The following is a 12743-nucleotide window of genomic DNA, read 5'->3' as shown; positions in this document are numbered from 1 at the left end:
GGAGATTGCCCAAACAATAAGGCTTGGTGTACACACAGTTCTTTTACTGATAAAGCTATCATTTGGGGTGTGATTTTTTGTTTGTTTGACCACTATAGTTACACTGGTATAAGCCCTAGTGTGGCACAGTTATGCCAGTAGAAAGGTGCAATATATGGATATAGTTTATTTGTCTTTATGGTAATAAGCTACACTGGTATAAGAACAGTGTAACTGTGTCCACACCAGAGGAGTTGTATTGCTTTAATTATACCAGTATAGTTAAAAGCAGTGCACCTTTTATGTGTAGACAAGGTACTTTATAATTCCAGAAATAGATGGGCTTGGGAGAAGCAACACACTAGGCATTGAAATGCCAACAGAAATGTATTTCTAAGTCAGTTTTCTTTGGGTTGTTCACAAAAATAAATATATTAGTAATGTTTCACTGCCTCCAATTAGTGCTGTAATGTCCCAAATGCACAGCTTCTCTGTGAGCTTCCTGGGAGCAGTTTCCACTAACTTTCATATGAAGCTTCAGCATACAAGGGGAAGAGGGTGCATGCATTGTAGCTGCCCTCCACTGTAGGTGGCTCGCAGGACTTCTGTGCTGCGATTGGAAGAATGGGTTTGTGCTTTTATTATTTGCCTTAAGGCAACAAAAACAACAACAGAAATTATACTGACCAAATGGATTTTTTATCTCTTTCTCAAAACAGATGAAACATCCAAATTGGCTTTACTTTTGCTGTGGTCTTCATTTCATCTGGTCCCCCATCCCTACACATCAGCATGGGGGCAGGGAGGGTAAGGTTCTGGTCTTGGTTTATTGAAGACTTCAAGGTAAATTCATCCTTGGTGTAACTCCACTGAAGTGAAGGGAGTCACAGTAGGAATGAATTGGATTCTTCCATTTTGGGAGCAAAGGGAAGAAGGGCTAAAAGCGGTAGAACGAACAGAAATAGCATGGTGTGATTCCTTTCTCTCGTTACAGTGTGTACGGTAACACCCATTGTTTCATGTTCTCTGTGTATATAAATGTCCCCACTGTATTTTCCACTGAATGCATTCGATGAAGTGAGCTGTAGCTCACGAAAACTTATGCTCAAATAAATTTGTTAGTCTCTAAGGTGCCACAAGTACTCTTTTTCTTTTTGCGGATACAGACTAACACGGCTGCTACTCTGAAACCTTTCTCTCTAGGTTTCTCTGTACAAATCAGTACCAACACGACTGCTTTCACGAGCCTGGGGTCGTTTGAACCAGGTCGAGCTGCCCACCTGGCTCCGGAAGCCTGTCTACAGCCTGTATATCTGGACATTTGGAGTGAACATGAAAGAAGCAGCTGTCGAAGATCTTCATCACTATAGAAACCTGAGCGAATTCTTCCGCAGAAAGCTGAAGCCCCAGTCCCGGCCAGTCTGCTGCTATCACAGTGTGGTGAGGAGGAGGGTTTGCAATGTTTTATTTTGTTCCAGAGGAGCTACACGTTGATGTGTAAATGTTCCCATCCCTCACCTTGGAACGTGTGCTATGTCTGTAGGCCAAAACTCTGAATATTGGGCCGGCCTGAGTGGAGTTGTGGGTCTGTCACTCACCCCTTTTCTGTATGGGTTGTTGCTCTTGGTTACACCCATATCCAGCCTGTCTGTATGGCAACAGATCATGGCCCTAACTGAACTACTTGGTTGGGGTAGGTAAAAGTCCAGTCTGATTTATTCGAGACACCGGACTGGACCAGGTGCTCTCAAAGTCTCTGTAGTGGTCACAGCATTGGCATTCACTTCGAACAAATAAGTCTTTCTGGATCTCACTTACGGGCCTTCCTATTTGCCTTTCTTTCTGTGAAAATATCAAAGGTCTGATACAAAAAGAGGCTAGGCTTATCCCTGTGTGGGGGCGAGAGGTTATATAAAGGGGAAGAGATGTGAAATGTTGGGGTTCAAATGATCAGTGGACTTGTGTTTCTGATGGCTAAGCGTGAGAGATGCATGGATTTTCACTGCAGTTTACTTTTTTTGTTCCCTGTAGATCAGTCCCTCAGATGGAAAGATTCTGAACTTTGGACAAGTGAAAAACTGCGAAGTGGAACAGGTGAAGGGTGTCACCTACTCACTGGAGTCCTTCCTCGGGCCATGCACCAGCACAGAAGACGTGCAGTTTAGCCAAAGTAAGTTGCCTCCTAGCCTGTTTCTGTCATTTCACTGTTCCTGGTAATTGCAGGGACGGGGTGAATCATAGCTATCTGCTCTCAACTAGGCAGCTCTGCTTCATTATAGCTCAAACTGAGGAATAACATGTGGGGTGTAATGTTCCATGTTGGATTCCTCTATCTCCTTAGTACCCTGTCCCTCACTTGCAGCCTCAGCCTCAGATTCAGCCCTTTTCTCTACATTTTACATTTTAACTTTTCAGTTCCCTCAAGTGCATGGTTATATTGGGTAGATTCTGGGTAACTTCAAGGTCTGTGACCATAATGAGGCTTGCTCCTGCTGGGAGGCTGAAACATGTCCAGATGTTTGGCTAGCAAAGATGGAAGCTGTAGGAACTAGTCCAGGGGGTCCCCCCCGCCCCAGTTATTTCCTGTTTCTGTCAAGCTCCCCCCTCCAGTGTGCCTCGTCCCCGTTCCTCTACCTACTTCCAGGCGCTTCCTGCTGCCAAACAGCTGTTTGGTGGCACTTAGTGGTTTCCAGGAGGGAGAGGAGAGGAGGTGGGGCGGGGGCGGGGATTTGGGGAAGGGGTTGGAATAGGGGCAAGGAGGGGGCAGAGTTGGGGTGGGGACTTTGGGGAAGGGGTTGGAATGAGGCTGGGGAAGATGAGAAGAGGTGGGGTGGGGCCTCATGGAAGGGGTGGAGTGGGGATGGGGCCAGGACAGCAGGGGGATGGGGTAGCGTCAGTGATGCAGTCCTCGGACCAATGTATTAGTCTTCATGCGGACCTCCTGGTAATTCTAGTTTGAGATCCATGAACTAGTCTATTAGACCCAATTTATGCAGCAGCACCCCCTGTATGGAGACTGATCTCTGCTCTCATGCCTAGAGGTCTGCCTTTTAGGTCAGGGCTGGGGCACTGTGAGGAAGTTTGTGCTGTCACTGTCTTTGCTGTGCCTGTTCTGTGGAAATAGAGCTGTCTTCAAAGCCCTTGGTTTGGGTGTCAGGATCTTGTGTTAAACCTGTGTATAGACAATATGTGACAGAAAGAAGCCCTTTTTGAAAGCTCCAGAATTGTTTTTGTGATGTGTATGCAAATGCAACTAAAAGCATTTTGTAAGCTGGGACATTACACCCCAATAGTTCTGAGGTGTCTTTTAAGACAAATTATTTGTGTTCTATGAGACTCCGTCTCAAGCCCCTGCTGTTTGTCTGGGGAAGCTGGGGCTCTTTAAAGTTCGTTGGATTCTTCTGGGCTTGGACTTCAAAGATGTTTAAAACCTAGCTGTGTGTTAAAGGGACACGAGCTTTTTAAAATGCTGATTCTTGGCCTTGAAGAACTACCTTCTGGGTACTCTTCTTTCAAAGCTTCCTGTAGCCACAATGGGCCTTTGAAGAGGGACATACGGTCAGCTTGAATTGTCCCTAAAGTAATAGGGAGCAAGCAAAGGAAAAACTAACAAGGCAAATCCCTCCCACTGCATGCTCTGTATCCCCCTCTATGATCCAAGTATCAGCCTCCAGTTTACATGAAATCTTAGGAGTTAAGGAATCCTGTCAATTCAGCGTGGCGTAAAATGTAGATTTTTGTAAAATCAAATTTACAAAATTTGCCAGAAGCCTTCTCCTGCAGCATTTACCCAACCCAAACACTGACAAGTCTGATTTCACTGTCCAAGCTGAAGGAAGTGGAAAAGTGAACAGCATCAGTAGTGAGAAGTAAATTGGATTTCTGTAATTCTTCCTGTTTTAGTAATCAAAGGGTTGTTAATAACACAAGTAAGAAAATGTTTAGTTTATAGTTGCAGAAGGTGTGACCTGAGAGCATGCTCAACACTGAAGACATTCAAGGAATTAATTTTAAGGCTGACTCCTCTCCTTACCATGTACCCTGAAAGGGTTCTGCATGGTCCCAACAAATGTGTTCACTGAGGGCTATTACATGTTTGGAATTCTGTTGCTGATTCATCTATTAAGCTCTCTTGCCAGTGAATGCCCCCAGGGTCACTTTGTGGGCTGTATTTAGTGATCTGCTGTTAACACTGGTTTTCTGAGTATCATAGTAGCACATTTCTCATTGGAGACTTGTCTCACAATACATTCTCTCACAGATTATTTTGGTTGTTCTTTTTAACCCCTTTTGTCTTCTGCTGTTCCACTGCAGCCTCATCCTGCAACTCATTCCAGAACCAGCTAGTCACAAAGGAGGGGAACGAGCTCTATCACTGTGTCATCTACCTGGCGCCTGGGGACTATCACTGCTTCCACTCGCCCACTGACTGGAGAGTGTCGCACAGACGCCACTTCCCAGGTAGATTCTACTTCCATGAAGGGGAAACAGAGCAGGTGTAAAAGCAGGGGGATTACTGAGAGATGCCTCAGTCAGAGCACTTGAATTGTGATGTGCTAGAGAATCAGAGGGCAGCTATTTGTCATAAAAAACACATTGAGGATCATGCTTCCCCAAAATCCTGAATACTGTGCTAATGAATTTCAGGGCTTAATAGTCTGATATTTGAGTTAAATTGGTAATGTTGAAGATGGATAACTTAGTCTCTCAACAGACCTAATTCTCTCAACTAAACAAAGAGGTGTATGGAGACCCAGATCTGTTTCCAGCAGACTTTACTGAAATGGCTGTTAAGAGCTTGAAGAATGCCAGTCAGCATCTTGAGAGGGAACAAGGGCATTCCTCACCCACCACAGTAAACTGCCCTGTTGCTGGTAAAAGAGAGGATGTCCTAGAGGGGCATCTGATTGTTGTGGATAACCCTGCACATCAGAGATTCAGAAGACGACACTAAGCACAATCACTTGATTTGAATTGGGGTTATGGAGTTTTGCCCTCTCCTTCACAGACAGTCATGCTCCTTAGTCCAGCAGATGGAAATTCATTTTTTTAATTACCTAGGAACAAAGAGAGGAGTTGGACTTGGTTTCGGTTTCAGATGCTATGTGTGAGAGAGACAAGACCTGGCAAGAAAGTTGATCTGCCAAGCTTCAGCATGAAGCTAAGGTTTGTGGCTGAGTAAACCCTTTAAGCCAGGGGTTTCTTAGGGAAATGCTGCCAGGAGAGCCATTGAAATAGAGCAATGTGCATAAAGTACAGAATGAAACAGTCTAATGCACTGTGTGCTCCCCTGTAGTGTGTGACAGGGTGGAAACCTTTAAGGTTCCTATTGTGATTCATTTTCTTTCGGGATCCTAGATCTATTTATTAATCCTTCATGTTCACATCTGGCCAGCTATGGTGACTCAGATCTGTAGTGCTACACAACCACTTCTTCACACGTTGCAAAGGGCATTTGAGAGACTGGTGGGGTTGGCTGGGGTGGGGTTTTTTTTCCCCTAAAGCTTTGGCGAGGCAGCCCAATGAGCTCATCCCTTAGATATAAAGACTTTTGCCTGCGTCCTTAGACTTTAGAGGTAGAGCTGTTGTGTAGTCAGATCTTAGTCAGCTCCTGTGGAGCACTTGGTAATCCAGGCTCAGAAACAGGCTTGTTCTGGTTTGAGTTCATTAGGTAGCTGAGTTCCTCCTCCTTGCCTGTTTGGTGATAGCAATGTTTTCAGGGCATGTAACAGTGACGCTGTGAACTCTGAGAGATGGCATTAGGGTGAAATACTGTGGTCTGAGCCCAGGGCAAAAATTAACAAGGTTGATATATCATGTGTGGAGGGGTGTTAATATGCCTTAGTTTCTGGCATAAATATTTTCCCTTCATTCAACTCCTGTTGTTTCTAGGGGATGGATGTAGCAGGACCTCGGACATGCTGGATGATAGTGATAGGAGCTAAAGAACAGGAGTACTTGTGGCACCTTAGAGACTAACAAATTTATTAGAGCATAAGCTTTCGTGGGCTACAGCCCACTTCATCAGATGCATAGAATGGAACATATAGTAAGAACACACACACACGCACACACGCACACGCGCACACGCGCACACGCGCACACGCGCACACGCGCACACACACGCACACACACACACACACACACCCCATACAAACTGTAAGAGGCTAATTAAGATGAGCTATTATCAGCAGGAGAAAAAAAACTTTTGTAGTGATAATCAAGATGGCCCATGCAGATAGTTGACAAGAAGGGGTGAGGATACTTAACGTAGGGAAATAGATTCAATGTGTAAATGACCCAGCCACTCCCAGTCTCTATTCAAACCCAAGTTAATGGTATCTAGTTTGCATATTAATTCAAGCTCAGCAGTTTCTTGTTGGAGTCTGTTTTTGAAGCTTTTCTGTTGCAAAATTGCCACCCTTAAATCTTTTACTGAGCAGCTAGAGAGGTGCAAGTGTTCTCCTACCGGATTTTGAATGTTATGATTCCTGATGTCAGATTTGTGTCCATTTATTCTTTTGCATAGAGACTGTCCGGTTTGGCCAATGTACAAGGCAGAGGGGCATTGCTGGCACGTATCACATTGGTAGATGTGCAGGTGAACAAGCCCCTGATGGCATGGCTAATGTGATTAGGTCCTATGATGGTGTCACTTGAATAAATATGTGGACAGAGTTGGCATCGGGCTTTGTTGCAAGGATTGGTTCCTGGGTTAGTGTTTTTGGTGTGTGGTTGCTGGAGAGTATTTGCTTCAGGTTGGGGGGAAGGGGCTGTCTGTAAGCAAGGACTGGTCTGTCACCCAAGATCTGTGAGAGTGAGGGATCATTTTTCAAGATAGGTTGTAGATCTTTGATGATGCGCTGGAGAGGTTTTAGTTGGGGGCTGAAGGTGACAGCTAGTAGAGTTATTTTCTTTGTTGGGCCTGTCCTGTAGTAGGTGACTTCTGGGTACTCTTCTGGCTCTGTCAATCTGTTTTTTCACTTCAGCAGGTGGGTACTGTAGTTTTAAGAATGCTTGATAGAGATCTTGTAGGTGTTTGTCTCTGTCTGAGGGATTGGAGCAAATGCAGTTGTATCTTAGAGCTTGGCTATAGACAATGAGTGTGTCCTTGATGGAAACTGGAGGCATGTAGGTAAGTATAGCAGTTAGTAGGTTTCCGGTATAGGGTGGTGGTTGTGACCATCGCTTATTAGCACAGCAGTGTCCAGGAAATTGACAGCTGCTGTGGATTGGTCTAGGCTGAGGTTGATGGTGGGAGGGAAATTGTTGAAATCATGGTGGAATTCCTCAAGGGTTTCTTTTCCATGGGTCCAGATGATGATGTCATCAGTGTAGCGCAAACAGAGTAGGGGCGTTAAGGGACGAGAGCTAAGGAAGCGTTCTAAGTCAGCCATAAAAATGTTGGCATACTGTGGGGCCATGCGGGTACCCATAGCAGTGCCACTGACTTGAAGGTATACATTGTCCCCAAATGTGAAATAGTTATGGATGAGGACAAAGTCACAAAGGTCAGCCACCAGGTTTGCTGTGACGGTATCGGGGATACTGTTTCTGATGGCTTGTAGTCCATCTTTGTGTGGAATGTTGGTGTCGAGGGCTTCTGCATCCATAGTGGCCAGGATGGTGTTTTTCAGGAAGATCACCGATGGATTGTAGTTTCCTCAGGAAGTCAGTGGTGTCTCGAAGATAGCTGGGAGTGCTGGTAGCGTAGGGCCTGAGGAGAGAGTCCACATAGCCAGACAATCCTGCTGTTAGGGTGCCAATGCCTGAGACGATGGGGCGTCCAGGATTTCCAGGTTTATGGATCTTGGGTAGGGCCTGAGGAGAGAGTCCACATATTTCTCCTGCTGATAATAGCTCATCTTAATTAATTAGCCTCTTACAGTTTGTATGGCAACTTCCACCTTCTCTGTATGTATATCTATATCTTCTTACTATAAGTTCCATTCTGTGCATCCGATGAAGTGGGCTGTAGCCCATGAAAGCTTATGCTCTGATAAATTTGGTAGTCTCTAAGGTGCCACAAGTACTCCTGTTCTTTTTGCAGAGACAGACTAACACGGCTGCTACTCTGAAACCTATGAGCTAAAGAACACTCAAGTGTTATCTGCGCCCCACCTAGCGTATCTACAGTGCAGCTGGAAACATGGGCTAGAAAGCATACTCCCAGCTGCAGTGTAGACATACCCTTAGTAACCGTTCTGTTTTTGCTACTGCCCAGCTGAAGGCTTTATTTGCTGTGCACAGTGCAACAGAACCTCTGTGCATCTTCTGATCCTTCATATTCTTGATAATACTTAGTATTTGTCTCACTTCTTAGAAATGAGCTTTAATCTGGCCTTTCTTTGTTGGTCTCTAAATTATTGTGCCTTAAATCTATCAAAATACTGCCGAAAGAACAAAGAATATTTCATCTTGCTCTTCCTGTTTACTACAGGCTCCCTGATGTCTGTGAATCCTGGTGTTGCCCGCTGGATCAAGGAACTCTTCTGCCATAATGAGCGGGTTGTACTTACTGGTGATTGGAAACATGGCTTTTTTTCCCTAACAGCAGTAGGAGCCACAAATGTTGGCTCCATCCGCATCTACTTCGACCGGGTGAGTACAAATCCTGCCTTTGAAGTCTCACTTTGTTAGTGAGTCAGTGGTACTGTATAACTTATGTGAGGAAACAAGGCTGGTTAATTATTTGATTTCCTCATAACTAATATCAAGCTAAAGTTAAAACCCAAAAGTTTTCTACCGAGTATTACTCAATTGGCACAACTGTTCATGAGCTTAATGTAGTCCAGGACCAGGATGTGAAGGGGGTGTCTGCTGTCCAGATCTTTTCTTCTTCCACCTTGTATTTAGCACTGTTGCATGTTACTATTTGAAACTGTAGGCCAGGCATAGGGAGTTGTCAATCCTAGTAAATGGATAGAGCATACTAAAATCCACAAATCACATTCCTTTCTCTCTTGTCTATCTGCAGGATTTGCATACTAACAGCCCCTGTTACTCCAAAGGCTCTTACAATGACTTCAGCTTTATAACCAACAATAACAAAGAGGGCATCCCCATGAGGAAAGGAGAACATTTAGGGGAGTTTAACCTGGGCTCGACCATCGTTCTAATCTTCGAGGCACCCAAGGACTTCAACTTCCACCTCAAACCTGGACAGAAAATCCGCTTTGGAGAGGCCCTGGGGTCTCTTTAGAAACTACAAAAGGATTTTATATACAAAGGAACTCAAACTTCCAAGAAAAATGCTTCAATAATGGAAAATATCACTCAGCAGGACCTGGGTGAGGAAAATATTAGACAACACTGCTGTGTAAAACTGGGATAGGAGTATTTGCCCAATATCACATACCTATGCTGAGAGCAGTAAAATAATCAGATGATCCATTTACATATCAGGTACAGATGCCTTTAAGAATGTTGACCAGGGTGGTTTCTATCCCATCCTATGCCTACAGTCTTTCACACTCTCCCTTTCAATGTGTTTCAAACTAGTTACATTCATACAGAGCCTGTAGGTTCCTATTGGGCCTGCCTGCATTCTGGAGTGACACTGGGGAGGGGTGAAGGCAGAGAGATTAGCTACCTTTAAAGGGACACTGTTAGGTTGACCTAGACCCAAGGTTTCAGTTCTGTCAAATATGATTTTCAAACTTGCAGTCCCAGATGTCTAATGCAAACATGACATCAAAGTATGGAAGCCAGGAAGTCAAATTGCCTAGTCTTACTTTCATTGTCCAACCAAGGTGAAATGCACAATGTAAATTAATGGCATCAATGCTGAAACCAGTAAACTAGACTCAAATTCTGTTTAATAACATCCTGGTAACAGGTATGGAAACTAATTTTTAAATGCCTTTTAACCTATTATTGTCCCTTTAAAACTGGACTTTGCACTGTATTTTAAACCTGAAAACACTGTGTCTACATTCCATGTGGTTGAACTTGTCATCTTTTTGAAAAAAGTGTATTTTTTTAGCTTGCAGCAGTCAGACTGTTGCATACTCTTCTCCCAATCCATAGTTTTATTTTTGCCATTCTAGGCCTTAAGGATTTTTTGTTTTATCTGAGTGGTAATTACTCTCCTCAGTCACCCAAAAACTACTGAGCGATTAATCTTCTGACATAAAACAATAACAGGTGGTTAAGGGGTCTGTTCCCTTCTCGTTGCAGTGGGGATGCAGCTAAAGTATGTTTCCCCTTCTGCTGTACATGTGCTGCTGCTTGTGTCATAACCTTCAGGGCCTGTCATGGAGTTCTTTGTGTGGAAATTTCTCCATGTACAAAACAATTTGAAATACATCAGGGCCTATAGTTTAGTGCACGGAGTGAAATGCCATGGGCATTGACTGTGTATTAAAAACCCTTATGGACCTTTGGGGCAATCCAAGGTTGCTCCCCATGTGCACTAACTTGCTTTTCTATCCTTCAGTGGACTTACAAAAAAAGACAACCCAGCCAAACTTCCATTTTTCTTTTGCACTTGTAGCTGGTAGAAAGAAACTGGAGCTGAGTGCTCTGCTCTGAAGCTTCATCCTGCAGCAACTTTCATCTCTGTAAATTCACGCCAAGAAGGGTTAGAATGGAAATAGGAACATGACACTCAGAATAGGAGTTTAAGCTTCGCATTACCAATAATGGGACTAACAGCAACTGGTGCCAAAAGGGTTGAGAGCAACTCACTTCTACTACACTGTATTGCTTGTTCTTACTGAATAAATTCTATTTTGAGCCAAGGAAGTCTATTGCCTGTAAGTGAATAGGATACCCTGACCTTGAAGGAATGGACTAGCTTCTTATCAAACCTGGCCCTCTCCCAGCTTGAGCCTTGTGTGTGGATATTCATCAGGGGAGCTGGTGTTTTCTTTAAAGATCTGCCTCCAGTTCCAAGGGGATCTTCTGAACAAACTTTTTTAATTCATTCTAAATGAGACTCAGCACTGTATATCTTGATCCTGTAAAAGAAAGTCTGCCTCCCCTGGATGTGCTGGAGAAAACAGAATCAAGTGTTTACAGTTGGCCAAGCCCTGTACACTTGTCAGTAGGGAAGAAAGACATGTCTGGTAATATAGCCTGCCAAAGGCTCATAGTATGATCTTGACTATTTGGCCCTGTTTAGGTCAATGTAGGAGAGAACTAATCCTTTGGCTCCAAGAGTCAGCATTTCCTAATATTAAATGGGGGCTGCTTCAAATGGCTCTTAGCAGCCCCTCCCTTCCCCCTTAGTGCTAGGATGTATTATGCATCACAATATTCTTCTTCCAGCTAGGCATTAATTTTTTAAAAACTTGATGCAAAATACATGCAGACATCATCAGCCCTAAGGGTTGAAGCTACGACTAATTACCCTTCAAGTACTAAAGGCTCTGTGAACAGAACAAGCCTGTTGCAATGGGTTAGAGGAAGGAAGAATTAATCTCTTCCTCCACTGAGGCCTTTTGTCTTAGTTGTGGCTAAAACAACTTTAAGCTTTAAATTCCTCACTACTCAGCATTCACAGTATCTGAGCACCCAGTTCGCCTAACAGGGGATGAGAGAAGTTGCTACTGTTCACTTTAGTATGAACGTGTCAGAGACAGATCATTCTGCACCAGGTCAGCTCTTTTTGTGATGGTCTTAGCACTGTGGAAACTTGGCTGGCTAGCAGGAATGTCTTACCCACTGATCAGAGGAAGTAGAAGCAGGGTTTCTGGAGAATACTGGTGATGCTGTAACTTTCTCCAGGAGGGAGAATCCATTTAATTTTTCAACTAGCACAGTGTTTTTGTATGTCACACTGTATGACTTACGAACATTAACTCTTAATTTCACACATTTTAAAATAAAAGTCTTATCAGCATTGTTTTGCTTCTTAATAAGCAGGGGAGTTTAAATAGATACTACAGTGATGGTCTCTATGAATACTTAGCTAAGGACTGTAATGAGTGCAGCTTTGAGCTGCACAGCAGTGTCTCCTGCTTCTTATCACAACTATGGTAAATAAATGAGGCAATGTCTCCCATATGCATGCAGCAAAAGGAAATATACGTTTAAATGGTAGTGAGGTTTGGCTTACTTCCCTTCAGAAAGTTAGAGATCATGTACCTTAGGCCTATGTCCTCTGACATCAAAGATCAAACGAACAGCCAGCCCGTTCTACCACTGAGCATGAACTGTTTAGGGGCTTTAGATTTGTTACATATCCAAAGCAATGCGAATGTCCTTCACACGAGTGATGTACCTCTGCAGACAATGTCTCCCTTCTAGCAGCACTTTGGTGAGAGAGTTGATCTGCACCTCCAACTACAAGAGAAAATGAAGGGAAGAGAAAAGGGCTAAATTGTTAGTGAAGTCAGGAACAATTCATTCCAGCAAGTTGGGTCTGTAACAGTTCTGACTGCTGTTTGGTTGAACAGCTTTCACACTACCCCCTTGAATAAGAAAGTATTAAGTTACAGGACTGGGTTTCTCCTTTGGCAGCTGTGTTGTGGTTGTGAGGAAAATGTGAATAGTTTAATCTACTTTGTTCATTATCCCCTTTGGCAGCCACTTCTACTCTTTGTTCCAAGGGGCCAGTAAGAAACAAGGTTTCCCCTCTTCTACCTACCCTGCTGTTGCTAATCTCCCACAACTGCCCCATTTTGCCTTCAGCCTTTGTTTCACAATCATACAAATTAGACTAAATCTGTTCAGGGCAGGTTCCATTTCTCTTTGCAGTACCATGTGTTATAATTTTTACACAGTAACTTTCTGGGACTGGCCTTCACACCACTATTTGT

At 43.8% G+C, this 12743-nt stretch overlaps 2 protein-coding genes across 6 annotated transcripts in view; one reads left to right on the top strand and one right to left on the bottom strand.

Moving 5' to 3' along the window:
• Positions 1–9181, top strand: part of PISD (phosphatidylserine decarboxylase) — a 40745-nt gene extending 31564 nt beyond the window's left edge. For both annotated transcript variants that reach the window (XM_077835264.1, XM_077835265.1), the window contains 5 exons: positions 1183–1419; positions 2011–2149; positions 4294–4440; positions 8420–8580; positions 8957–9181. In XM_077835264.1, coding sequence (XP_077691390.1) covers positions 1183–1419; positions 2011–2149; positions 4294–4440; positions 8420–8580; positions 8957–9181 — 909 coding nt within the window. The remainder of the gene's footprint in view (positions 1–1182; positions 1420–2010; positions 2150–4293; positions 4441–8419; positions 8581–8956) is intronic.
• SFI1 (SFI1 centrin binding protein) overlaps positions 1–12743 on the bottom strand; it is an 81506-nt gene that overhangs the window by 14888 nt on the left and 53875 nt on the right. For 3 of the 4 annotated variants that reach the window (XM_077835261.1, XM_077835260.1, XM_077835263.1), the window contains one exon: positions 12133–12267. In XM_077835261.1, coding sequence (XP_077691387.1) covers positions 12160–12267 — 108 coding nt within the window. In that variant the 3' untranslated portion in view covers positions 12133–12159. Of the gene's footprint in view, positions 1–12132; positions 12268–12743 lie in introns of those variants that run through there. The other variant, XM_077835262.1, reaches the window with a different exon arrangement.

Source organism: Eretmochelys imbricata, chromosome 15 (assembly GCF_965152235.1).
Source record: "Eretmochelys imbricata isolate rEreImb1 chromosome 15, rEreImb1.hap1, whole genome shotgun sequence".
Lineage (NCBI taxonomy): Eukaryota > Metazoa > Chordata > Testudines > Cheloniidae > Eretmochelys > Eretmochelys imbricata.
The sequence above is the reverse complement of the archived record's forward strand: the minus strand, read 5'-3'. Positions and strand labels throughout refer to the sequence as shown.